General features: G+C 38.9%; 1 protein-coding gene across 5 annotated transcripts in view; it reads right to left on the bottom strand.

Moving 5' to 3' along the window:
- MNS1 (meiosis specific nuclear structural 1) overlaps nucleotides 1-25,408 on the bottom strand; it is a 174,454-nt gene that overhangs the window by 67,853 nt on the left and 81,193 nt on the right. For 4 of the 5 annotated variants that reach the window (XM_027553925.1, XM_027553927.1, XM_027553928.1 and 1 more), the window contains one exon: nucleotides 17,020-17,241. In XM_027553925.1, the coding sequence (XP_027409726.1) occupies nucleotides 17,020-17,241 (222 nt within the window). Of the gene's footprint in view, nucleotides 1-17,019; nucleotides 17,242-17,985; nucleotides 18,190-25,408 lie in introns of those variants that run through there. The other variant, XM_027553924.1, reaches the window with a different exon arrangement.

Here is a 25,408-nt window from a genome sequence, read left to right as displayed (position 1 = left end):
ATATACCACTGGGGAAGAGCAGAGAAATAGCTACAGAAAGAATGAAGGGGCTGAGTGAGAAATAACACCCAATTGTGGTTGTATCTGGTGATAAAAGCCAAGTCCGATGCTGTAAAGAACAATATTGCATAGGAATCTAGAATGTTAGGTTCATGAATCAAAATTGGATGTGGTCAAACAGGAGATAGCAAGAGTGAACATCAATATTTCATGAATCAGTGAACTAAAATGAACAGGAATGGGAGAATTTAATTCAGATGACTATTATATCTACTACTGTGGGCAAGACTCCCTGAGAAGGAATGGAGTAGCCCTCATAATCAACAAATGAGTCTGAAATGCAGTACTTGGGTACAATTTCAAAACTGACAGACTGATCTCTGCTCATTTTCAAGGCAAACCATTCGACATCACAGTAATTCAAGTCTATGCTGAAGAAGATGAAGTTGAATGGTTCTGAGAAGACCTACAAGACCTCCTAGAACTAACACCAAAAAAAGATGTCCTTTTCATCATAGGGGACTGGAATACAAAAGTAAGAAGTCAAAGGATACCTGGACTAACAAGCAAGTTTGACCTTGGAGTACAAAATGAAGCAGGGCAAAGGCTAACCAAGTTTTACCAAAAGAATGCACTGGTCACAAACACTCTCTTCCAACAACACAAGAGATGACTTTACACATGGACATCACCAGATGGTACCAAAATCAGATTGATTATATTCTTTGCAGTCAAAATGGAGAAGCTCTATTCAGACAGCAAAAACAAGACCTGGAGCTGACTGTGGTTTAGATCATCAGCTCCTTATTGAAAAATTCAGGCTCAAATTTAAGAAAGTAGGAAAAAATACTAGGGCATTCAAATATGATCTAAATCAAATTCCTTATGATTATACAGTGGAGGTGATGAATAGATTCAAGGGACTAGATCTGGCAGACATAGTGCTTGAAGAACTATGGACGGAGCTTCATAACATTGTACAGGAGGTGGTGACCAAAACCATCTCCAAGAAAAAGAAATGCAAGAAGGCAAAGTCTGAGGAGGCCTTACAAATAGTTCAGAAAAGAAGAGAAGCAAAAGGCAAAGGAGAAAAGGAAAAATATTCCCAAGAGAATGTAGAGTTCCAAAGACTAGCAAGGAGAGATAAGAAAGCCTTCTTAAGTGAGTAACGGCAAAGAAAAAGAGGAAAACAACAGAATGGGAAAGACTAGAGATCTTTTTAAGAAAATTGGAAATACCAAAGGAAACTTTCATATAAAGGTAGGCACAATAAGGACAAAAATGGAAAGAACCTAACAGAAGCAGAAGAGATTAAAAAGCGGTGGCAAGAATACACAGAAGAACTGCACACAAAAAGCTCTTAATGACCCAGATAACCACAATGGTGTATTCACTCACCTAGAGCCAGACATCCTGGAGAACTGGACATGGAACAATGGACTGGTTCAAAATTGGGAAAGGAGTATGTCAAGGCTGTATACTGTCACCCTTCTTATTTAACTTATATGCAGAGTAAAAACATGTGAAATGCTGGGCTGGATGAATCACAAGCTGGAACCAAGACTGACAGGAGAAATATCAACAACCTCAGACATGCAGATGATACCACTTTAATGGCAGAAAGTGCTGCTGCTGCTGCTAAGTCACTTCAGTCGTGTCCGACTCTGTGCGACCCCATAGACGGCAGCCCACCAGGCTTCCCGTCCCTGGGATTCTCCAGGCAAGAACACTGGAGTGGGTTGCCATTTCCTTCTCCAATGCATGAAAGTGAAAAGTGAAAGTGAAGTCGCTCAATCGTGTCCGACTCTTAGCGACCCCATGGACTGCAGCCTACCAGGCTCCTCTGTCCATGGGATTTTCTAGGCAAAAGTACTGGAGTGGGGTGCCATTGCCTTCTCCGGGCAGAAAGTGAAGAGGAACTAAAGGTGAAAGGTGATAAAGGTGAAAGAGGCAAGTGAAAAAGCTGGCTTAAAACTCAACATTCAAAAAAGTAATATCACAGCATCCGGTCCTATCACTTCATGGCAAACATATGGGGAAAATGTGGAAACAGTGTCATTTAATTTCTTGGGCTCCAAAATCAACACAGACAGTGACTGCAGCCAAGAAATTAAAAGACACTCTTTCTTGGAAGAAAAGCTATGACAAACCTAGATAGTGTATTAAAAAGCAGGGACATCACTTTGTCGACAAAGGTCTATATAGAGCTATACTTTTTCCAGTAGTCATATATGGATGTGAGTTGGACTACAAAGAAGGCTGAATACTGAAGAATTGATGCTTTCAAACTGTGGTGCTGGAGAAGAGTCTTGAGAGTCCCTTGGACAGCAAGGAGATCAAACCAGTCAATCCTAAAGGAAATCAACCCTGACAATTCATTGGAAGGAATGATGCTGAAGTTAAAACTCCAATACTTTGTCCACCTGATGCAAAGATCTGACTCACTGGAAAAGACCCTAATGCTGGGAAAGATTGAGGGCAAGAGGAGAAGGAGGTGCAGTTCCTGCACATCCACAAAACTGTAAAGAATGAATTTTATAGTATATAAATTTAAAAAGAAATCAACTAGCACATCCATACCATATACTACTACTTAATAATAAGGAGTAAACTACTGACACATCCAACAACTTAAATGCACCTCAGAGAGTGGAAGAAGATGGTGGAGGAGTAATCTCATCTCTCAGAAGACGAGATGGTTGGATGGCATCACTACCTCAATGGATATGAGTTTGAGCAAACTCTGGGAGATAGTGAAGGACAGGGCAGCCTGACATGATGCAGTTCATGGCAGTCAAGGAGTCAGACAGGACTTGGCAACTGAACAATGATGACGACACGTTATGAACTGTATAGAACTAAACCCACACACACAAAGTAAAACTTGGGAAATCTGAACGAGACTAGCATACAGCTTCATTGTTGATATCTTGCTTGTCATATTGTATTATACTTTTCCAAGATGTACCACTGGGAGAAACTGGGTACAGGATACATATGATCTTTCTATATTATTTCTTATAACTGCATATGAATCTGTAATTATCTATATGAATATATAAATCTATCATCTCAATAAAAATTTCAATGAACAAAAAGCAACAACAAATACTGGTGAGGACACAAAGCAAATGGAATTCTTATACATTACTTAAGGACAAACAAAGTAGAGCAGTAACTCTGGGAAACGATTTGGCAGTTCCTTATAAAATGAAACTAACATATACCATTTGATCCAACCATCCTACTCTCAGGTATCTATCCAAGAGAAATGAAAATTTATGTTCATACAAAATTTATATTCAGTTTTATTCATATTAGCCCAAAGCAGGAAACAACTCAAACAACTTTAACCTGTGAATGGACAAACAAACTGTGGTACATCCATATAACACAATACTATCAGAGGCTTATATGGGTCAGTTGCTCAGTCATTTCCAATTCTTTACGACCCCATGGACTGTAGCCCACCAGGCTCCTCTGTCCATTGGGTTCTCCAGGTAAAAATACTGGAGTGGGTTGCCACTTGTACTCCAGAGGATCTCCCTGACCCAGGGATCAAACCCACATTTCTTGCATCTCCTTCACTAGCAGGTGAATTCTTTACCACTGTGTCACTTGGGAAGCCAGAACACGATTATACCATTCACCAATTAAAATGAGTGATTCATGAAACAACACAAAATCTTAAATTTGTTTGGCTAAGTGAAAGAAGTCAGACCCAAAAAGTGACATATTACATAATTGCATTTATATGTTAGTATGGAAAAGATAAATCTATTGGACAAAAAAGAAATCAATGGTTTCCAGGGACTGGGTGGGTGTGAGTGGCTGACTACAAAGGGGAAGCATGGGGACTGGGTGGGTGTGAGTGGTTGACTATAAAGGGGAAGCATGAAGGAAAGGAATGGAAAGGAATGCTTTGTATGACATTGTAATGGTGGAACCAGCAATTATCCATTTGCCAAAATCCACAGAACTGCACATCTACAGAACTGTACAGAATGAATTTTATAATATGCAAATTTTAAAAGAAATCAACTAGCACATCCATACCATATACCACTACTTAATAATGAGTAAACTACTGACACATCCAACAACTTAAATGAATCTCAGAGAGCAGAAGAAGATGGCAGGAGGAGTAAGACAGGGAGATTGCCAGCCTCCCCAGAGATACATCAAAAACTCATTAAGATCGGGAACAACTACAAAACAACCTCTTGACCCGAGGCCTCTGGGGGGAAGGGGGCAAGCTAACTTCCCTGGAATGAGGTAGAACAGAGAACAAAGACATAAAAACGGAAGAGATGGAGAACTTCAAGATGGGAGCTTGTGTCCCCAGGAAGGGAGGGGTCGTCAAGGAGGAAGAGTTTCCATGCACTGGGAAGCTCCCTCACAGGCTGGACCAAGGGGGAACTGCAGAATCTTGGAGAGCTGGGCAAAGTGGGGGACCTAGAGGGCAGAATTCAGAGAAGCTGCATTTCTCAGCCCATAAGCAGCTCACAGACCCTGGCCCCAACCAGACGACAGACTCAGGGAACCAAGAAGTTCACAGAAGTCCCGCGGCACATAACGTGGGTCCAAGGTGCCAAGAGAAGTGCACACAAACCTCGAGGTGCAGAGGGTTGGCCCGGGGTGCCGACAGAAAGGCTCACAAGTCCCGAGGTGCAGAGGGCGGGCTCAGGGTGTGGAAAGAAACCCACACAAGTCTCTGCGATGCAGAACGCAGGTTTGGAGAGCTGAGAAAAACGCCATGCAAGCCCCTGCCTAGCAAGCATCAGCCTGCAGTGCAGGGCAGGACCAGGGTACAGAAGCTTCAGCAAAAATTAAAGGGACAAGTAGGGGCCTGGCAGCAGTGAGGATATGCTGAGGGCCACTTCGACATGGCTGCAGAAACAGACATGTCTAACACTGCCAAAGCCAGGAGGGCTGTCCAACGTCATACTGAATCCACAGACACCCCAAAACCAACTACTAGACACTCTGCTGCCCTGCAGAGAGATGAGATCCAGCTCCATCAACCAGAACACAGGCACAAGTCCCCCTAACCAGGAAACCACCACAGGACACTAATTCAACCCCATCCACAGGGGCACACTCCACAACTAAGAACTATGAACTTGAGAATTTTCTTTTTTTTTTTTTGTCCTTTAAAGTCACATTGTTTATTTCTCCTACATATTTCTATCTTTATGTTAGCCTTTTGTGGTGCTGTGGAATTTTTCTCTTGTTAAAAAAATTTTTTAAGATTTTTTTCCTTCTTTTGTGATTTTTTTTACTTTGTCTTAGTTCTGTTTTTCTTATTGTTCTTTACCTGCTGTAGCTATTCCTGAATATATATAAATCTTTTTCACATACGTCTATTTATCTTTGCTTTTCTCTTTTTTAACTTCCTCTTCCATCCATTCCTTTTCTCTTTCTCTTTTTTTCCTTCAGTCTTTCTTTTTTCACCATGTAAGTTAAATTGTTGTATTCTCTTTGCTACATTCCCCAGTTGGCACTCTGCTCAGGCTCCAGTTTTCTGGACTGAGTGTTAGTGAGCTCTACTTTTAATTGGCTGATATCACTTTTGGTTTCCTTTGTTCACAAAGTCAATCTCCTGTACTCTCTTTTCTTTAGAATACTTTGGCTATTTATCTCTGTGTGTGTAAGAGTGTGTAAATGCTCCATTATTTTTGTAATTACATGTCTGATATTGTACTGACCATCTATCTTTCATTTCATGTCATGTTTTGCTTTTTGTTTTGGTGTGTTTGCTTTAACCCCTTTTAATACTATGACAAAAAACGTAGGGATCCCCTGTAAGATCACACCTGAACCATTGAGGTGAGAGCACTGGGTCCAGACTGCCAGAGAACTCCTAACCCCAAGGGTATTAATTACTGAGCACTTCAACACCTGGACACAAAGTCTGGTATCACGTAGCTGTTGGCAGCATCCTCTGCAGGACACTTTACCCACACAACAAGCAAGACAAAAACACAAAAACAATCACCAGCATACAGAGTCCCACAGACACTCCGAAATATACCTCATACAGCCCTGCCCATCTAAGGAAAAAAAACTCACCTCCTCCCACTAGAACACGGGTACAAATAACGTCTAAAAAGAAGTCCACACAAACCACTGAAGCAACCTTTCCCTCTGAGGGCAAAAACCAAGGGCAGAAGGAATATAACCCTAAAAGTTGGGGAAAGGAGACCTCAAACTGAGTAAGTTAGAAAGTAAACAAATAAATAAAAAGAGAAATATAGCACAAATGAAGGAACAAGGTAGAAACTCACAAGACCAAATAAACGAAGAGGAAATAAGCAAACTACCTGAAAAAGAATTCAGAATAATGAGAGTAAAGATGTTCCAAGCTTTGAAAGTAGAATGAAGAAAATAAAAGAAACCATCAACACAATTAATACAATTACCAAGTACATAGAAGAAATAAAGAATAAGTAAACAGAGATGAATAGCACAATTATTGAAATTAAAAATACTCTAGAAGGAATCAATAGTACAATAACTGAGGCAGAAGAACAGATAAGTGAGCCGTAAAAGAGAATGGTGGAAATACTGCTGAAGAATAGAATAAAGGACAAGGAACAAAAAGAAACTGAGGATAGACTCAAGAGACCTTTGGGACAATATTAAACACACCAACATTTGAGTTATACGGGTCCCAGAAGAAGACAAAGAGAAAGGAACTGAGAACATTTTTGAAGGGATTATGGGTGAAAACTTCCCCACCATGGGAAAGGAAACAGTCAATCAAGTCCAAGATGTGCAGAGTCCTTTAACAGAATAAACCTAAGGAGAGACATATTGAGACACATACTAATCAAGCTAACAGAGATTAAACACAAAGAAAGAATTTTAAAAGCAGCAAAGGAAAGAAACAAGTAACATACAATGGAAAACCCATACAATTAACAGGAGATCTTTTAGCAGAAACTCTGCAGGCCAGAAGGGAACAGCAGGATATATTTAAAGTACTGCAAGAAAAAAGATCTACAACCAAGATATTCTACCCAGCAAGGATCTCACTCAAAATGGATGGAGAAACCTAAAGCTTCACAGACAAGCAAAAATTAAGAATTTAGTACCACCAACCAGCTTTACAACAAATACTAAAGGGACTTATATAGGCAGCAAACACAAGAGAAAGGAAAGACCTACAAAAACAAACCCAAAACAATTAAGAAATGCCAACAGGAACATATATATGAATAATTACTTTAAACGTAAACAGATTAAATGCACCAACCAAAAGATACAGACTGGTTGAATGGATATAAAAACAAGACCCATATATTTGCTGCCTACAAGAGACCCACTTCAGACCTACAGACACACACAGACTGAAAGTAAAAGGATGGAAAAAGATATTCCATGCAAACGGAAATCAAAAAGAAGCTGGAGTGGCAATTCTTATTTCAGACGAAGTAGACTTTAAAATAAAGAATATTATGAGCAATAAAGAAGGATACTACATAATGATCAAGGGATCAATCCAAGAAGAAGACATAATAATTTTAAATATTTATGCATCCAACAGGAGCACCTCAATATAAGGCAAATACTAACAAAAATACGAGGGGAAATCAACAGTAACACAATAACAGTAGGGTACTTTAACACCCTACTTTCACCAATAGACAGAGCATCAAAACAGAAAATCAATATGGAAATACAAACCTTAAATGAAATATTAGACCAAATGGACCTAATTGCTATCTTCAGGACTTTCCATCCAAATGCAGAAGAATACATTTTCTTCTCAAATGCACATGGAACATTCTCTAGGACAGACCACATCTTGAGCCACAAATCAAGCAGCAGTAAATTTAAGAAAATTGAAATCATATTAAGCATCTTCTCTGATCATAATGCTATGAGACTAGATATCAACTACAGGGGGAAAAAAACTGCAAAAAACACAAACACATGAAGATTAAACAATACACTACTAAATAACAAAGAGGTTAACCAAAAATAAGAAGAGAAATCAAAAGATTCCTAGAAACAAATGACAAGGAAAACAGGATGGCCCAAAACCTATGGGATACAGCAAAAGCAGTTCTAAGAGGGAAGTTTATAGCAATACAATCCTATCTCAAGAAACAAGAAAAACATCAAATAGATTACTCTACATCTAAAGCAGCTGGAAAAAGAAGAAGAAAAAAAACCCCAAAGTTGCAAAAGGAAACAAATCATAAAGATCAGAGCAGAAATAAATGAAAAAGAAATGAAGGAAACGATAGTAAAGATTAATAAAACTAAAAGCTGGTTCTTTGAGAAGATAAACAAAATTGACAAACCATTAGCCAGACCTATCAAGAAAAAAGGGGAGAAAAATCAACAAGATTAGAAATGAAAAAGGAGAGGTTACAACAGACAACACAGAAATATAATGGATCGTAAGAGAGTACTATGAGCAACTGTATGTTAATAAAATGGGACAACCTAGAGGAAATGGAGAGATTCTTAAACATGTTCAAGCTTCCAAGACTGAACCAGGAGGAAACAGAAATTATGAAGAAGCCAATTACAAACACTGAAATTGAAACTGTGATTAAAAATCTCCCAAAAACAAAAGCCCAGGGCCAGACAGGGGAATTCTATCAAACATTTAGACGACAGCTAATGTTTTTTTTTTTTGAAACTCTTCCCAAAAATTGCAGAGGAAGGAATACTTCCAAACTCATTCTACGAGGCCACAATCACTGATACAAAAACCAAACAAAGATATCATGAAAAAAGAAAAGTACAGGCCAATATCACTGATGAATATAGATGCAAAAATCCTCATCAAAATTCTAGCAAAAAGAATTTAACAACACATTAAAAAGATTATAGACCATGATCAAGTCAGGTTTATCCCAGGTATGCAAGGATTCTTCAATATATGCATTATTGCATATATGTTATGTTTAACATATTAAACATATTTACAAATTAACAAATTAAAAGATAAAAACCATATGATAACCTCCAGCAGAAAAACCTTTTGACAAAATTCAGCACCCATTTATGATAAAAACTCTTCAAAAAATGGACATAGAAGGAATCTACCTTAGCCTAATAAAGGCCATATACAACAAACCCAGAGCAAACATTATTCTCAATGGGAAGAAACTGAAAGCATTCCTTCTGAGATAAGGAACAAGACAAAGATGCCCACTCTTGCCACAATTATTCAACAGTTTTGGAAGTCCTAGCCACAGCAATCTGAGACAAGAAAGAAATAAAAGGAATCCAGATTGGAAAGGAAGAAGTAAAACTCTATTTGCATGACATGATACTGTATGTAGAAAACCCTAAAGATACTACCAGAAAATTACTGGAACTAATCAGTGAATTTAGTAAAGTCGCAGGATACAAAATCAATACACAGAAATCACTTGCATTCCTATATACTAACAACTGAAAAATCAGAAAGAGAAATTAAGGAATCAATCCCATTTACAATTGCAACTAAAAAAAATCCACAAACAAGTGCTGGAGAGGGTGTGGAGAAAATGGAACCCTCCTACACTGCTGTTGGGAATGTAAACTGATACAGCCACTATGGAAGACAGTCTGGAGATCCCTTAAAAAACTAGGGGTAAAACCACCATAGGGCTTCCCTGATAGCTCAGTTGGTAAAGAATCCACCTACAATGCAGGAGACCCCAGTTCAATTCCTGGGTCGGGAGGATCTGCTGGAGAAGGGACAAGCTACCCACTTCAGTATTCTTGGGCTTCCCTTGTGGCTCAGCTGGTAAAGAATCCACCTGCAATGTGGGAGACATGGGTTCGATCCCTGGGTTGGGAAGATCCCCTGGAGAAGGGAAAGGCTACCCACTCGAGTATTCTGGCTTGGAAAATTCCATAGACTGTATATGTACAGTCCATGAGGTCACAAAGAGTCAGACACGACTGAGCGACTTTCACTTTTCACTTTTCAAAAACCACCATATGTACCAGCAATATCATTTCTAGGCATATACCCTGAAGAAACCAAAACTGAAAAAGAGACATATTCCCCAATGTTCATTGCAGTACTATTTACAATAAACAAAACACAGAATCAACCTAGACGTCTACTGACAGATGAATGGATAAAGAAGCTGTGATACGTATATACAATGGAATATTACTCAGCCATCAAAAGGAACACATTTGAGTCAATTCTAATGAGGCAGACAAACCTAAAGCCTATTATACAGAGTGAAGTAAGTCAAAAAGAGAAATATAAATATCATATACTGACACATACATATGGAATCTAGAAAGATGGTACTGATGAATTTATTTGCAGGACAGCAATGGAGAAACCGACATAGAGAATAGACCTATGGACACGGGGGAAGGGAAGAAGGGAGAGTATGGAGAGAGTAACATGGAAACTTACAAAACCGTCTGTAAAATGGATATCCAACAGGAATTTGCTATATGACTCAGGGAACTCCAACAGGGGCTCTGTGACAATCTAGAAGAGTGGGATGCGGAGGGAAATGGGAGGAGGTTCAGGAAGGGGGCATGGGTATACCTATAGCTGATTCTTGTTGATGTTTGACAGAAAACAACAAAATTCTGTAAAGCAATTATCCTTCAATTAAAACATAGTGTCCCCCCCCCAAAAAAGCAGCAGCAGCTATGGCACATATGTATCATGGAATATTACTCAGCCATAAAAGGAACACATTTGAGTCAGTTCTAATGAGGTGGATGAACCTAGAACCTATTATGCAGAGTAAAGTAATGTAAGTAAGAAAGAGAAAAATATCATATATTAACACATATATATGGAATCTAGAAGGATGGTATTGATCAATCTGTTCGCACAGCAGCACTGGAGACTGCTTACATAGAGAACACTGGAGATGCAGATATAGAGAACATACTTAAGGATAAGGGTGAGGTAGAAGAGGGAGAGGGTTAGATAAATGGAGAGAGCAACATGGATTCATATATACTAACACATGTAAATAGGTAGCCAACAGGAATTTGCTGTATGACTTGGGGAACTCAAACTGGGGCCCTGTAATAACCTAGAGGGATGGGAATGGGCGGGAGACGGGAGGGAGACTCAAGACGGAAGGGACATACACCAATGATTACTAGTATGACAAATCAAACCAATACTGTAAACCAATCATCAAAAATAAATATTTTAAAAAATGAATCTCAAGAGCATGATGTGCAATAAAAACAGCCTATTCAAAAGTGACAGACATATGATTCCATATATATATGTAATCACACACTACTGTTTACACAACATTTTTTTAATAACATTCTTGAAATAACAAAATTATAAAGATGGAAAACAAATTAGTGATTGCTGGCATAGTGGGGATTGAAGGAAGAGTATGACTATAATGGGGGATCATGAATGAGGTCGTGGTGGGGATGGAATAGCTCTGTTTCTTGAATGAGGTGATGGTTGCATAAACGTACACCTTTGATAAAATGACACAGAAGTACATAAGCATAATGCAGCAATGTCACTTTCCAGGATTTGATATTGTAGTACAGTTATAAAAGATGTAATCAATGAAAGAAACTGTTCAGGGGCCAGTGGACAGTACTCCATACTATCTTTGCCCCTTCCCAAGGATTTATAACTAGTTCAACATTTAAAGAAATATATATATATGAATCAGATGTGGGGAGAACAATGAATGTTGACTATAACAAATTAATTGTATTAAAAAATAATCACAAAATAAATAAAAATTAATCAAATAACCACAATGAAGTAGATAGGCAGTAGTGGACCAAAATAACTGTAAAAAAGTGTTTGACAAAGCAAAAGACACAAAGAACTGTACCCAAATCTATAATATAGTAAGTAAATTTGTTGTTCACAAGGGTGCAGATTACCAATTCTGAAACTATCTGTATTCTGGAGTTGAAAGGATAAGTAAATATATTACAGATAATGAGAGCCAGATTTCTTTTTGTTGGGAGAATGCAATTACAAATAAATAACAAAAGGGGAAAGACAAAAGTGAGCCCTGGAGAGGCAGACTGGAGTCAGCAGTACCAACAGACTCATGGCTTGTTTTATTAATAAATATGTGCAGATAGACACAGACGTAAATGTAAACACAGATGTGTGTGTGTGGTTATTTTCTAGTTCTTTCCCCTTAGAGTGTTACACTAATAATGAGCACATCTATCATTCAGACCTTGGTTTCTAAATATCATTCTCCAATGAAAAGAACCAAGTCTCCTTAGAGAACTGGCTGATTCCAAGGCAAGGAAAGAATAAGCTGAGTCTGGAACACGTTCTGGTGCCAGAAAGCAAGTAAACTTCATGTGTAGAGAAGGGTCATGTGGCAGGGAATGTCAGCAACCTCTGGGAGATGAAAACTTCAGTCTTACAACTACAAGAACACGAACTCTGCTGAGTAAGTGAGCTGAGAAGAGGCCCCAAGTTCCATATGAGAATGCATCCCAGGCAACACCTCGATTTTAGCCTTGTGAGACCAAGCAGACAATCCAGCTACACCACGTCTGGACTTCTGACCAACAAGAATTGTGAGGTAACAAATGGGTGTTGTTTCAAGCTGCGAAATTTGTGGCAATTTGACACACAGCAACAGAAACACTAATGTAACAACAACAAAAAAAACTATAGTATTCAAAATAGTCAAGGTCAGGAAAGGCAAGAAAAAGGGAGGAATTCTCATAGAATGGAGGAGACTAAGACTGGTGGAGACTAAAGAGACCTGACAACTAAATGAAACTTGTGATCTTGGAACACAAAAAAGATGTCAGTGGAAAAACTGATGAAATCTGAATAAATCTCACAATTCAGTTAACAGTATTGTGCCAAGGCTAATTTCTTCATTTTGATAATTGTTCTATGATTATGTTAGACATTAACATAAAGGGAACTCAGGTTAAGGGGATACAGGATTTTTTCATACTATTGTTGCAACTATTCCATAAGCCTAACTTTATCTCAGAAAGTTAAAAATACACCTATTTCCAAGTTCTGTCTGCTGAAAAGACCTGGAACCAATATAATAATAAGCATATCTAACATTCAGAATAATAAGCATATCTAAACCCAACCTGTCTCTAAATATTATTTCCACTAAAAAACAATAGAATTCCTTAGTACAATGGTCAATTCCAGGTATAAATAAAGAAATTTATAAGATGAGCCTTGTATTAGTTTTCCAGAGAAACAGAAACAATATAATAGGGAATCAGCTCAAGCAGTTTTGGAAATGGGCAAGTCCCAAGACCTGCAGGGTGAGTTGGAAAGCTGGATGAGGACAGCCAGTTAGTTTAGTTCTAGTCTAAGTTCAAAGGCCGGAGAGCCAGTGGTGTAGCTCCTGTCAGAAGGATTTTAGGCTTGAGACTTGAGCTGATATTTCAGTCCAAGTGTGAAGACAGGAAAAATGTTAATGATCCAGCTGGAAGGCAATCAGAGAGGAGCAATTTCCTCTCACTTGGCTTTTTTGTTCTGATAGGCCTTCAGTGATTGGATGAAGCTCACCCACACTAGGGGGGAAATCTGCTTTACCCAATTTACTAATTTAAACGTTAAGCTCATCTAAAAACACCCAAAATAATGTTTGACCAAATATCTGGGCACTCCATGGCCCAGTCCAGTTGACACATAAAATTAACCAACCCTAGTACTCCTGCCTGGAAAATCTCATGGACAGAGGAGCCTGGAAGGCTGCAGTCCATGGGGTCACTGAGGGTCGGACCGACTGAGCGACTTCACTTTCACTTTTTACTTTCATGCATTGGAGAAGGAAATGGCAACCCACTCCAGTGTTCTTGCCTGGAGAATCCCAGGGACGGGGGAGCCTGGTGGGCTGTCGTCTATGGGGTCACACAGAGTCGGACACGACTGAAGTGACTTAGCAGCAGCAGCAGCAGGCTGTAACATTTTGTTCTGACAAAAAGCAAGGAAGCTACCACAGATAAGGAAGTCTTGTCAAAAGGACACAGAGCAACAAAAAGGCATCTACTGGCCAAAGGTAGAACAATTTGAGCATGAAAATGAATAATAAATACAATTAATTCAAGTATATGAAGACCCATGAGTCCACAGAGATAATTTTAAAAAGAGAAAAAGTCCAAAGCTAAAGAAAACAAAATTTTAAAAAACAACACAGGCATACACCAATGGAAGTAACTAGGAACCAATTCTTACTCTGATAATTAACTATTGATCTCCCTTTCAAGTAAAAATTGTATTTTAGGGTACTAAATTACCCTTTGTTGTTGTTTTTAAACAACGAAATTTAAAAATCAGTGTTTTGCAACCCCTAATAAAGGAAAAAGATTAATTGATGAAACCACAGATTCAAGTTCCTCTCTTTACAACAGAGGAACCAGGTTGTCTCTCTAAATCCACTGATCAACATTAGCACCGGCTAGTGGATTACAGTATCAAGGATAGCACCACCATGGAGTGATTGCCAAAAAGTTGTACATAAATCTATTATGAGATAGTTGATATGAGTTTGAGCAAGCTCCACGAGTTGGTGATGGACAGGGAAGCCTGGTGTGCTACAGTCCATGGGGTTGCAAAGAGTCGGACATGACTGAGCAACTGAACTGAAATCTAATCATGCCTTTAGGGCTAACTTTCATTTAAAGGAAATATAAGAGATACAGGAACAAAGTAAAGGAACTACTGAGAAAGCAAACAAATACAGAAAGTGGGATATCCTATTAAACAACTGACCAAGCAAGTTAAACACATGTTAAAAACAAGTTAAGAACATGAAGTTAAAGAAATAAAGTACAAGGGAAGGGCTGTTTTAGATTAAGAGGGATCCGACATAACCAAATACACTGTATGAACCTTGTTTGGATCTTGACTGAATTGTAAAATCTGTCTTTTAACACAATCACAGAAATTTGACTATGGAATGGTATTAAATGATGCCTAGAATTTATTTATTGATAATTTTATTAGGTAAGATAGTGGCACTTTGCTGCTATGTTTAAAAAAATCCATATTTTATAAGATGTATACTGAAGTATGCAAGAGAGACTTGATACAATACCTGGGATTTTCTTAAAAACTAAAGAAAAAATAAGAATAAAAAGAACAGGGGAAAAAAATCTAATCCCTAAGAATATTCTTGCCCAGGGTTAAAAAGTCATGTCTAAGAGTCTGAAATTTGAAACTCAGAAGGAGGAATACCACTTTTAAAACTTGTTTTTGCCATTCCCTATATCTTGAGAAACCTATATGCAGGTCAGGAAGCAACAGTTAGAACTGGACATGGAACAACAGACTGGTTCCAAATAGGAAAAGGAGTACGTCAAGGCTGTATATTGTCACCCTGCTTATTTAACTTATATGCAGAGTACATCATGAGAAACGCTGGACTGGAAGAAGCACAAGCTGGAATCAAGATTGCCGGGAGAAATATCAATAACCTCAGATATGCAGATGACACCACCCTTATGGCAGAAAGTGAAGAGGAACTCAAAAGCCTCTTGATGAAAGTGAAAGAGAAGAGTGAAAAAGATGGCTTAAAGCTCAACATGAAAACTAAGATCATGGCATCTGGTCCCATCACTTCATGGGAAATAGATAGGGAAACAGTGGAAACAGTGTCAGACTTTATTTTTTTGGGCTCCAAAATCACTGCAGATGGTGATTGCAGCCATGAAATTAAAAGACGCTTACTCCTTGGAAGGAAAGTTATGACCAACCTAGATAGCATATTCAAAAGCAGAGACATTACTTTCCCAACAAAGGTCCGTCTAGTCAACATCTGTTTTTTCCAGTGGTCATGTATGGATGTGAGAGTTGGACTGTGAAGAAAGCTGAGCGCCAAAGAATTGATGCTTTTGAACTGTGGTGTTGGAGAAGACTCTTGAGAGTCCCTTGGACTGCAAGGAGATCCAACCAGTCCATTCTGAAGATCAGCTCTGGGATTTCTTTGGAAGGAATGATGCTAAAGCTGAAACTCCAGTACTTTAGCCACCTCATGCAAAGAGTTGACTCATTGGAAAAGACTCTGATGCTGGGAGGGATTGGGGGCAGGAGAAGGGGACGACAAAGGATGAGATGGCTGGGTGGCATCACCGACTCGATGGACGTGAGTTTGAGTGAACTCCGGGAGTTGGTGATGGACAGGGAGGCCTGGCGTGCTGCAATTCATGGAGTCGCAAAGAGCTGGACACAACTGAGCGACTGAACTGAACTGATACCTTACAAAAATGTTGACCATACAGCAGACACTAAAAGAATACATAAATATCAGATACCTTTTTCACATTTATAAGAACTCCTTTATTTTCTTGTTGGTTTCCCTTTTTCTACCTCCCTCATCTTTTAAAATATTCAGAAAAATCCACTCAAAAGCTATCTCCAAACTTTAGTAGTTACATACTTATGTATTACACCATAATTCTTTCTTTTTTGGGGGGGAAGCATTTTTTGGCATCCTAGTTCCCCAACCAGGGATCAAATCCATGTAGTTCCAGACAAAGTAAATTCATAGCTAATATATGTGTTCATTTTCTACCACTTAAAATACCTGTTTAATATCTGTAAATTCAAAACAGGTGTTCTTAAATTTTTGTCTTTAGAATTTTATGGAAGGCAAAGAACTAGACTTAAACCATGGAAGTCAGTAATTAGAGATTTCATATTTAAAAGGAAAAAAAAAATCCCGAGTGCTTACTCTTCCAGGCACTATTCTAAGAGCTTTGCCTATGTTAATTATTAAAACAGTACTAATTGATTATTTAAACAATCCTATGACATAAGTACTATTATTATTCTTATTTTCTCAATGAGGCAGACAAAGTAAAAGCAACTTACTCAAGGTTCCATAGCTAACATATCCAGTACCAGGACTCAAAGGCACCAGTCTAGCTCCAAAACCTCAGCTTTTTACCACTACACTGGGCTGACTCACAGGGAGGCATCCTTTGCCTGATGCTTATCCTATCTGCTCCATTCCAGTATTAACAGTTGGCTTTCATTGTTTCCAAAGAGAAAATGAAGAGAAAAATGATGTGAAAATGAATAGTAAAACTTACCTTTTGAATGGCCTCTTCCATATCCAGCTCAAATTGTTCATCCTGTAATAATCTGAGGAACCTTTTGCGCTCAGCCCGGTCATCATTCTCGTTCTGCACCATTTGGTCCCTAGTTTGATTCTGTAGCCTTTGTAGTGCCTCGACATGCAATTTTTTGCAATAGTTTATATCTACTAATTTCTGATGCCTTTCACTGAAGCTCAAAGTTCTCCTTATGGAAGCCTAAAATGGAGAAGGGAAAACAAAACAAAAAAAAGCATACTTTGGTATTCCAGGATCTAATTTGTAAAAATACATTGATGTAGCCCCAGAAACAAATGAAACTGTAATAAATGAAAGGCGTTTGGCTTCCTCTCCAAATTCAGAGACATAACAAAAAAGCAATGTGGTAGATTAAAAAAAAATTTTTTTTTAAGATGTATTAATGAAGCAGGTACTATTTGTGTTCCCCATCTTATAGATGAGGCATGGAAAGTTAAAACAACTTGACTCAGGTTTCCTCAGCCAATAAACAGCCATATTAGAATTCTAAGACGCGCAGCTGAGTTCTACATATCCAGCTCTTTACCGCTAACTTCATTCCATCCTCTCCTCCTTCCCCCTTGGCCGTGAAGTGCGGTTCAAAAGCTGCTCACGTGTTCCCAATACACATTAAATAAGTCAACCCATATTTATTCATTCGCTCTCTTCTGGAGCTTTATTTCCACTCATTTGTTCAGCAGTTCTTAAACATCTCCCAAATTTCCAGAAACGTGGGAAGCAAAATTTTTTGCCGGGCAGATCTAAAGAGGGGCGGGGCGGGGCAGCCAGCACGCGCGTCGCTTAAATACCAGCACCTGAGGTCTCTGAGATACGATTTTCCCATTTAATTCTCAGATTAGGCACTTCAAATCCTTTTTTAGAAGCAGGCTGGCTCTAAACTAGAATTAAATCAATATACAACCGAGTCGTTTCGGCAATGCTTACCATCTCGGCAGACGAAACTCCCCTTCTCTCTCTCGGGCGGCTACAACCTCCAGCGGCAAACCTAAACACCAGCAGGGCTCTCTGGTGTCTACGCGGTTTCCCAGCAACCGCCACCACGGAGTGCCCGCTCGAACCTTGACTACGCGCAGTGTCGCAGCTTCCCATTGGACGCAGCAGCACCCAATCAGTACTGAGCTTCTTGAGAGGCTGGCAGGGAGGGCTACTCCATAGGTTTAAAGGAGGCAGGCGGGAGTTCCAAATGTATCATGGTGCAAGACCTTTGCAGTCTGTTAGGAGCCCAAGATTCCCCTCAAGGGACGAAGTGTGGGCTTACTGGAGTTTGGAACCAAGTTGAAATGTAGAAACTGTTAACTGAGAAATACGGCAAACTCCTATGTAAGACAATGCGGGAGATCTGGGTTCAACCCCTGGGTTGGGAAGATCCCCTGGAGGAGGGCATGGCAACCCACTCCAGTATTCTTGCCTGGAGAATCCTCATGGACATAGGAGCCTGGTGGGCTACAGTCGTTGGGGTCGCAAAGAGTCGGACACGACTGAGCAACTAAGCACCTATGTAAGACATGAGAGCAAAGGCACTTTACTGCATGTTGTACAGGGCTGATGACTGCCTATGTCCTCAGCAATGGGAGGCACGGTCACGGTGCATAATTATTGATTAATAAACACTGTGGGTGGCCCACAGAAGCTGTTGGTAAACTGAAGGAATAAAAACATGACCACATGGATTTCATTCCAGGAACCAATAAGAGAGCAGATATATAATGGCAGGATGTTGGTCATGTTTATTTTACTGGCAAGTTAGACAGTGAAGTCCGTTTTAAATGGAAGAACTTAAGAACAGGAATGGGTCCGACAAATTAGTCAAATATATTGATTTTAAAGATGACATTTATAGAAATCTTGTCAAAACTAAAATTTAAAAAAAAATTTAAGGTAATTAGTGTGTGAACTCGGAGAAGGTGATGGCACCCCACTCCAGTACTCTTGCCTGGAAAATCCCATGGACGGAGGAGCCTGGTGGGCTGCAGTCCATGGGGTCGCGAAGAGTCGGACACAACTGAGTGACTTCCCTTTCACTTTTCACTTTCATGCACTGGAGAAGGAAGTGGCAACCCACTCCAGTGTTCTTGCCTGGAGAATCCCAGGGACAGGGGAGCCTGGTGGGCTGCGGTCTATGGAGTCCCACAGAGTCGGACACGACTGAAGTGACTTAGCAGCAGCAGCAGCAGTGTGTGAACTTGGCTTAGTCTGTGCTATCAAATTAAAGTCCATCTTGTGTAGCAATGTCTGCTTAAATATTAATAATAAGACTTGTAGTTTAAGCTCCAAAATATAAAAACTTGGAAGTTTTCATTTCCCTCCTGACTACCACATAAAGCTGGGTAAAGTTGAAACTAATGACTTTTCTTGCATTCATCATACAGCCGAGGTCAAAGGGCAACCCACCACCCTGAAATCTGGAGAGAGGTAAATACAGAGAGTCACAGTCAAGACCTGCTTATCTGGACCAGGAGCCCCTGAAGCCATGAATTAGGAATAATTAAATTTTAATTTTTATGGATTTCTAGAGACTGAGTATGAACTAAAGTCAGTAAAACTAGTGGGGACTGTAGTATTAGAGATGTCCCCACACTTCCATAGGTTTTGCATCCAGTAATCTCAGCAGGTTCTCACAATGAAAAACCAAGAATGGGCTCCCATGGCTCAAACAGGGGATTGAGAAGAAGAAGCATTTCACAATTTAATATTCAACCCTCTGGAAATATGTCTAGAGCCTTGTCTGCAATAAAGACCTACTTTCCAGAGGAAAAGATTTCACCAGCACCTTATTTCACCTGGGGCAAGGATATCTCTCTGCCTCCAGCCTCCTCCAGCCTTCCTGTCTCATCTAAGTGGACAAAACGGGATCTAAGAAATATTTGTGAAGGTCATAGCCCAGGGACACAGCTCTACTGAAAGATTTAATCATAAAATCATAGAATGCTTCCCCTTTCCCACATTTTATCACCACACCAACAATGCTCCCGTGTATAACAGCTGACTGCAGCTGAAGTCCTACAAAACACTCACTCTGGGAGACAGAAGATGGCAGAGCAGGAAGACGGGAAGATGGCCATCCTCTCCACAAATACACGAAAACGCTCCCTCTGTTTAACAACGGATTTGTAGGGAATCCAAAGACAACAGGAGACAAAAACATGAGAGGGATTTGAAGCCTCTGGAACCTACAGCTACAGCAAAATTAAACACAGTCTAACTCATAGCCATATAATAAAGAAACCGCACTCCAAAGCCCTGTTTACCTCAGTCCCTGTTACCCAATATACCATGTCCAGCTTTCAATAAAAAATTAGAAGGCTAATGGCAGACTGTTAAGAGGGAAGGGAAAGTACACTCTGAAAAGTAAAGTAAGCATCAGAATTAGACTCAGCCATCACACACATTTGGGATTAAACAAGAATTTAAAATAACTACGATTAATATACTAAAGGATCTGACAGAAAAAGCAGACAACATACAAATGAAAGAGTAATTTAAGCAGAGAAATGAAAACTCTTAAGAATCCAAAGGAAAGTGTAGAAATCAAATACACTGTAATGATGAAGAATGCCTTTAATAGGATATCAGTAGAGTGGACACCACTGAAAAGAGAATCAGTGAGCTAGAACATACATCAGTAGAAACCTCCCAAACTGAAATGCAGAGATGAATAGCAAATAGATAATCTTAACAGGCTTTTAGACCTCACCTTAGACTCAAGTTGTTCTCTAACATCAGAAGAGGACTTATATGAGTGTGAGTGAATGTGTGTGTGTAGGGAGAACACTATGTTTCTGTCTTTTGGGAATCTTATAAACTCAGTTATTACAAAATTAAAACTGTTGATAGGGTGTGTACAGTACAAAATATTTTGAAATCAGGATGCAACTACTATTTGCATTTAATCCCATTATTCTAACAACTTCAACAAGTACTCTTCAAAAATTTTTTGCTGTTCTTGTTATTTTGAACACTGGTGTTCTCCAAGCATTTAAAATAGTACTTGGCATATAGTAAGTGATAAATAAATATTTGTTAAATGAACAAATTATTGAAATTGTATTACTGTTATGCACACAGGAGAAAGCTCTACCAGCTATAACTCAATTTTATTTATATTTTCAAAGATCAAACTTTTGGTTTTATAATTTCTATTTTTTTTTAATTTACAAGTCCATTCTTTTCTGCTCTTACTATCATTATTTTCTTCTCTGTTTGTTTTGGGCTTAGTTTGCTCTTAATTGTATAGTTTCATAAGGTGAAAACTTAAATTTTTAAGACTATCCTTCTTGGGAATTCCCTGGAGGTCAGAGTTTTAAAGGGTTTCCCTGTGGCTGAGACAGTAAAGAATCTGCCTGCAATTCAGAAGACCTGGGTTTGATTCTTGGGTTGGAAAGATCCCCTAGAGAAGGGAATGGCTACTTGCTCCAGTATTCTTGCCTGGAGAATTCCATGGACAGAGGAGTCTGGTGGGCCACAAGGATCGCAAAGAGTTGGACATGACTAAGTGACTAAGACACACACACTGGGGTTAAAACTCAAAGTTTCCATTATAGGGGGTAAGGATTCAATTCCTGGTCAGCGAACTAAGATCCCACATGCCAAAAAATAAAGGACCATCTTCTTTTCAAATATGAATATATAACTTATAATTCCCTTTAAGCCTAACTTTAGCTGCCTCCCCCAGATTTTGATGTGTTGTGATTCTCAATTGTTCAATTAAAAATAGTCAAAGACTTCTTTGACCCATGAATTGTTTAAGAGCGTTTTGTTAACTTTCTCAACAGTTCAGATTGTCCAGATGTCTTTTTGTTATTGATTTCTGGTTTAACTCCATTATGGTCAGAGAACATACTTTGTATGACTTCAAATCTTTTTAATTGAGGTTTGTTTTATTGTTCAGAATATAGTCTGTTCTGGTGAATGTTTCATATGTTCTTGAAAAGAATACATAATCTGGTGTTTGTGGTGAGGTGTTCAACAAGGTCAAGGTGACTGAGAACGCTGTTCAAGATGACTAGGAATGCTGTTCAAGCTTTCTATATCCTCAAAACTCCTCTCAGTAATTGCTTTATCAATTAATAAATGCTTTATCAATTACTGAGAGGAGTGTTTAAGTAGCCAAGAATAACTGTGAATTTGCTTATTTCTCTTTTCAGTTCTTTTTTTTTTTTTGCTACATATATTTTAAAGCTCTATTGTTAGATGTATACATCTTTAGGATTATGAGGTCCTAAAAACATTTTGACATTAACATTTTGAAATGACCCTCTTTTTCTCTGGTAATATTCTTTTTTCTGAAGTCTTTTTGATATTAATATAGGCACTCCAGTTTTTATTTAACTAATATTTATATAATGTATCTTTCTCCATGCTTTTACTTTTAATCTTTTATATTTAAATTGGATTGTCTGTAGATAGCATATAGTTGGGTGCTGCTTTTTTATTCAATCTGACAATCACCATCCTTTAATTGGTGTGTTTATACTATTTACAGTTACATATCATTATGGGTATGTATCAGAGAAGGCAATGGCACCCCATTCCAGCACTCTTGCCTGGAAAATCCCATGGACAGAGGAGCCTGGGGGCTGCAGTCCATGGGGTCGCTAAGAGTTGGACACTACTGAGCAACTTCACTTTCCCTTTTCACTTTCCTGCATTGGAGAAGGAAATGGCAACCCACTCCAGTGTTCCTGCCTGGAGAATCCCAGGGATGGAGGAACCTGGTGGGCTGCCGTCTATGGGGTCGCACAGAGTCGGACACGACTGAAGTGACTTAGCAGCAGCCTCAGCAGCATGGGTATGTATGGATTGATATCTACAATTTTGCAAATTTTAAAATATTTGTTGCATCTGTTATATATTCATTTTTCTCTTTTTCTTTCTTTTGATCATTTTTTGTGATGCCATTTTATTTTCATTATCAGCTTATTATTTATGCCTCTAATTTTTTTAGTGATTTCTCTCTGATTTACTATGAATATGTATATTTAAATACTCAGATATTGTAATTCTGCTTCACTTGTCATGTGTAAACCTTAAAACAGTTTAATTTCAATTCCTCCATCCCATCTTTTCTGCTATTATCATATATTTTACTTTTACATATCAAATCCACAATATATATGTTACCACAAGTGTTAGACTGTTTGATATTTTCTCAAAGCTCTCAAATGCTCAATTTTTCCCTCCTCCAATCTTTCTTTGTGTTTCAGTTTAGGTAATTTTTATTTTTACATCTTCAAATTTACTGACTCATTCCTCGGTAGCATTAAGTCCTCTGATGAGCCTGTCAAAGGCATTCTTCGTGTTCATTACCATTCTGTTTGTATTTAGTATTTCCATTAGCTGTTAGTTTCCATCTTCTCACCTAAAAGTACTCATCTTCTCACATATATTGTCTATCTTTTCCTTTAGAGACTTTAATATATTAATTATAGTATTTAACTTTTTCTGATAGTTTCACCATCTGGGTCATGTGAATTTTGTTCTGTTGATTGCTTCATCTTATATACTTTTTATAATTTTTTTGTACTTTTTATGCAGGTGTGTGTGTCATACTTTTTGAATGACAGACATCTTGTGTAAGACAGCGAAGACTGAGTTAAGTCATATTTATGCCTGGTAATAAGCATGTCCATTCTCCTACCATTAATGTAGGAGGCTGAGTTTGTAGAGTCAGAAATTAAACTGGATTTGAACATTATCTTCAGTACACAGTATCTTCAAATTTCTCTCCTGTTATCTTGTGCTTATGTTGGGGGTTGGTTTTCCAGAGAGCTTCTCTCAACATTCCTGACTCACCCCTAGCTTTGGGCCTTTCCTGGGTTCCTGCATGTCAGAGGGTCTCTCCATACTCTTCTCCTCCCCCAGCAGCACATCTCTCTTTTTGGTGGCTCCTGCTTGCTAGCCAGGAAGTGGTAAGAAGGGGGTCCTCTGTTATCTTGATCCAGTCTCAGCACTTTAGACAGACCTTGGCACACTAGATCTCTGGTTTGGGGGGGTCTCATATACTGGAAAAACTTTTCTTAATGGTAAGTGTTCACTATTTTCTCTTAGCCTTTAAAGAAAGTCTGAAACCATCAACCTGAACTGTAACAGCTTATATGTCTACCCCTTCAGATTTCTTCTTCAAACTTTGGCCAAAATGGATTTCTCTGAGCTTTTTCTTGTTGGCGGGGGGTGGGGGGGGGGCTTGTATATCTGGATTTATTAATAAGACTATGTGATGACTGAAAGTCCACCAGCTCTCTTGCCAACAAGCTAACACATGCTCTGAATGGCATAGCAGAAACATAGAAGGAACCTTGGTTCTTTATGATCATGGAGCTACCACACCAGCCCTGGGTTGCCTAGCTCAGCACTTCATGTCTGAAAGAAAAGTAAACTCATCTGTCTAAGCTTCTGTGTCCTCTGTTCCACTGGGATTCGATTAGCTATCCAAATGTAATTCCTAACTGATACAATCACTATCTCTGGTTAATTTCATGAGTGAAAATGAAGAAAAACAAAACATTTGAAGTATTCCTTGCCTTTTTAAATTAATGTTTGATTTTAACGATTATGAGTATTTAGATTTCCTTCCTCACATTTGCCTCTCTTCCTTCTTTATCTTTTAGAAGTTACTAGCCAGTTTCCTTCCTTAATCCCTGCAATCTTGGAGTCAGGAATTTTTTATTTTTTTGATCACAATTTTTGATTCTTGTTTTTTCCTCCAACATATCTATGCAGGGACTTCCTTGGTGGTCCAATGGCTAAGAGTTTGTGCTGCCAGTGCAGAGGACCTGGGTTCAGTCCCTGGTCAGGAACTAGGTCCCACAAGCCACAACTAAGAGCATGGTGCAACTAAAAATCCCGGATGCCTCAACTAAGACCCAGTGCAGCCAAATAAAAAGATGATTGGAAAAAAAAAAAAAACTACACACGCAAAAAAAAAACCCAGGATATCCATGTAGCATGCTTGTCCAGTAATTCGATAATCCCGAGTCATTAAATTGTTATCTAAAATTGGCACAAGGATTAAGTCACCAGCCATTGTGGTCACTGACCTGCAACACATCCTGAAAAGGAGTTTAGAATGCAGATAAGAAAGGAGGCACTCTGTGCTCTGGGAACAACTGGCAGAACAAGCTTTCAGATAGATATTTTCAGAAGATTTTATGAGTTCAAGCATTGATACCTGCATCTTCTCATATGCAGTAAGCAATAAAATCATTAATGGAGACATGTGCTCCTCATGACTAGCAGCAACATTCATGAAACTTGCAGTAACCTTCTACATGTGTGCTTGACTGCATGTATCCCCTCCACTAAAATCACATAAAATACTGAACTTCTCCCTACCTCTTCAGAGCAATTC

Source organism: Bos indicus x Bos taurus, chromosome 10 (genome assembly GCF_003369695.1).
Source record: "Bos indicus x Bos taurus breed Angus x Brahman F1 hybrid chromosome 10, Bos_hybrid_MaternalHap_v2.0, whole genome shotgun sequence".
Lineage (NCBI taxonomy): Eukaryota > Metazoa > Chordata > Mammalia > Artiodactyla > Bovidae > Bos > Bos indicus x Bos taurus.
The sequence above is the reverse complement of the archived record's forward strand: the minus strand, read 5'-3'. Positions and strand labels throughout refer to the sequence as shown.